At 34.5% G+C, this 3,148-nt stretch overlaps 1 protein-coding gene across 1 annotated transcript; it reads right to left on the bottom strand.

Moving 5' to 3' along the window:
• Window positions 1-709: 709 nt before the first annotated feature.
• On the bottom strand, window positions 710-2,752 carry LOC133866325 (uncharacterized). Its single transcript, XM_062302844.1, has 2 exons — window positions 1,315-2,752; window positions 710-1,194 (listed from the first exon to the last, which is right to left on the bottom strand). Exons 1-2 carry the CDS (start codon window positions 2,750-2,752, stop codon window positions 710-712), a joined length of 1,923 nt encoding a protein of 640 aa, XP_062158828.1.
• Window positions 2,753-3,148: the final 396 nt, after the last annotated feature.

Genomic DNA, 3,148 nt, shown 5'->3' on the forward strand with positions numbered 1-3,148 from the left:
TCTCTTAGGACGGATTAAGAAGACGGAAGGTTTAAAGTGCCAAAGTTGGTTATATTAGGGGGGGTCATCCACCAATTTTTAAACATTGGGTGTCAAATTACCAATACGTTGATACATTAGGGGGTAAAGTGTACTTTTTCCTTTTTTTTAAATGAATATATATATATATTTTTTTAATAGAGGGGCAAAACGGGTAAAAGCCATTAAAAAAGTCAAGTGGAAGTTACGTGACTCTACTTCCGCCAGGATTTAACACCGAATCCTGACGGAATACCTTTATGTGAGGATTTGTAATAGTTTAAAACCCTGATTCGAGAGAAATGCTAGTTCAATACCCTTCCGTCAAAATGCGTGATAGTTCGATATCCTTTTGTGAAATTCTCTTTTTTTAAAAAAAAAAAAAAAAAAAAAAAAAAAAAAAACGAAAGATCTGAATATTTCATTGATCAAAGATCACAAGAATAAACAGGGACGGAGCCAGAAAGTATTTTGGGCAGGGACCAAGCCGTCAAGGCATAAATTACAAATATATTAAAATAGGAGTATGGGTCAAAGCATGAATAAGAAATATATAAAGATTGAAGATGAAATAAATACATAAAGACGAAATTAACATCAATTTAGTTTTGACAAAAAAATAAATAATAAACAAAAGAAAATATACAAAATATGTATTTCATAATACATTAAATTTTAGTCAAAACACCTATCAAAATGGAACCCGTCGTGTTTTTGAATCCCGAAAACCATCTATAATTGAATCTATGCTAATTGTTGCAGCAACTTCTTTTTCGATGTACACCATTAGAGAATCCGTCAAAAACTCATCTTCAATTTTGTTGCGAAGCCTAGTTTTGACAATATTCATGGCTGAAAATGCTCGTTCTGTAGTTGCGGTAGAAACGGGAAGAGTAAGCACAAGTACAATAACTCGAAAAACAAGTTGGTAGATAGTTGATTTTCCGGTACTAACCAACCATTGGCAAAATTCAGAAATATTTGACAATGCTTGGAAACTCGAATGTTGAACTACATTATGCTTATAATGGTTAAGTTCTATTTCCAACTGTTCCTTTTCAAGATCAGTAAAGTCTTGTGGATAAAACTTGTTTACCAACTGACAAATATCATCAATTCTGAAAGATTCACGTGCGGCTTGAGGATCAAGAGCAAAGCCGAGAATAAGCAATTCCACTGCATGCTTACTAAATCAGCGATTTAATTCTTGCAATTGGGAATCTATTGATGCACAAAAAATATCCACTCGATAATGTTGCTCAATTGTAAAGTCGGCTTGTTGATGGCGAGCTCGACCTTGTCTCGCAATATAACGAGCACTCATATCTGGGACATCTATATTGCGTTTCTCGCAAAATGACTTCACATTAGTAAGTAAATCATCCCATTTATCATCTCTATATTGTTGGATATATGCTTTAGTGGATGAAACAAGATTCATGGCACTTAAAATATCTTGAGATTTTGATTGCAATTCTTGACATAGATGATCAGTGATCTGCATTGTTTCTTTCATGAGGTGCAAGATGAAGACAAATTCAAATGAAGTCATTACCTGATAAACTGAATCTGCTTCTGCTCGTTGGGAAGAAGTAGTTCCTACATCAATTATTTTAAGAAGAACTTCACAAGCTGGACTAAATATTTTGATCAAGCTAGAAACTGATCTCAAGTGAGAACTCCAACGAGTATCTCCAGCCCGTTGTAAATTACTAATTTGATTAAGTCCCCTTCCACTCTGAATCTCATCAATTTCAATTAGGTAAGCAATTTCAGCAGTTTGGGCAATCCGCAATTCTTCAAATCGACTGCACGAAGCACAAACAATATTGACAATAAAAGTCAAATTAGTAAAAAATTGATGAACAGGAATAACTTCCTTTGATGCCGCTACTAATGCCAATTGCAAACGATGTGCGAAACAATGAATGTAGTAGGCATATGGGCAATCATTTGAAACCAAAGCTTGCAACCCATTCCACCCACCTCGCATGTTACTTGTGCCGTCATATCCTTGTCCTCGAATATTTTCAATCGCTAACTTATGTTGAGACAATACAAAATATATACCATTTTGTAGGGTTGCTGCCGCAGTATTAAAGACATGAACAAGCCCAAAAAAGCGTTCCCGCACAAAACCATCTTTGTCAACAAATCTTAAAACTATAGCCATTTGCTCCTTCATTGACTCATCACGAGCTTCATCAACAATTATGCAAAACTTTGCATTACCAATTTCTTTGCGAATTGTCTCCTTCACTTTGGTTGAAAAAATATGTAAAATTTCTTTTTGTATCATTGGTGATGTGTAAGAGGCATTTTTTAGAGCTTTAGCTATCACTTCAGCAATTTGTTCATTATATGAAACTATCAAATTCAATATTTCAAGAAAATTTCCACGATTCGTTGAATCCACACTTTCATCCCGACCTCGAAAAGCAATACCTTGAAATGCCAACATTCGAACAACTTCAATTGAAGCTTTTAACTGCAGTCGATTGTTTGCAATTTGTTCAGAAGTAAAATTTTCAAACACATTTTGTATGTGTTGAGACTGGTTCTTTAAGTCTTCATATGACCTTTCAGCAATTCTATGAAATGAATTAGGATCTTTTCCTATATGATTGAGAATATCACAATTTTTTCCATCTCTAACTTTCTTCCAATTCCTGAATCCATCTATAGTGAATACACGTTGCGTAGGATGCCCAGATGGCTTATTAAAGAGAAACATGGTAAACAAAATGCTGCATCTTTTTCCATCGAATATTCAAGCCATGTAGAAAATAAATTGAACCACGAAGGTTGAAAGCTACGAAGATGATTTTGATTTCCAAATTTTGGGTACTCTTTAAGGATAAATTGGTACGGACCAGCTTGAATGTAAGCTCGTCGAATTTCATCCCGTTGATTAACATTATACTCCCATATTTGACGACGCAATCCAGGATCAAACTCCAATGAACTAATATCAAACTCATTGACGTCAACTCTTCGAGATTTTTTAGAAGAATTTTCAGAAACTATGATATCAGAAGTTGGTGACGATGTATCACTAACATTGGCATTTGAACTTTGTGCATTTTTTCTTTTGAAAAAGTCAAGTATTGTATTTGGCTTTCCCATCATC

The sequence above is a fragment of the Alnus glutinosa genome, chromosome 4 (assembly GCF_958979055.1).
Source record: "Alnus glutinosa chromosome 4, dhAlnGlut1.1, whole genome shotgun sequence".
Lineage (NCBI taxonomy): Eukaryota > Viridiplantae > Streptophyta > Magnoliopsida > Fagales > Betulaceae > Alnus > Alnus glutinosa.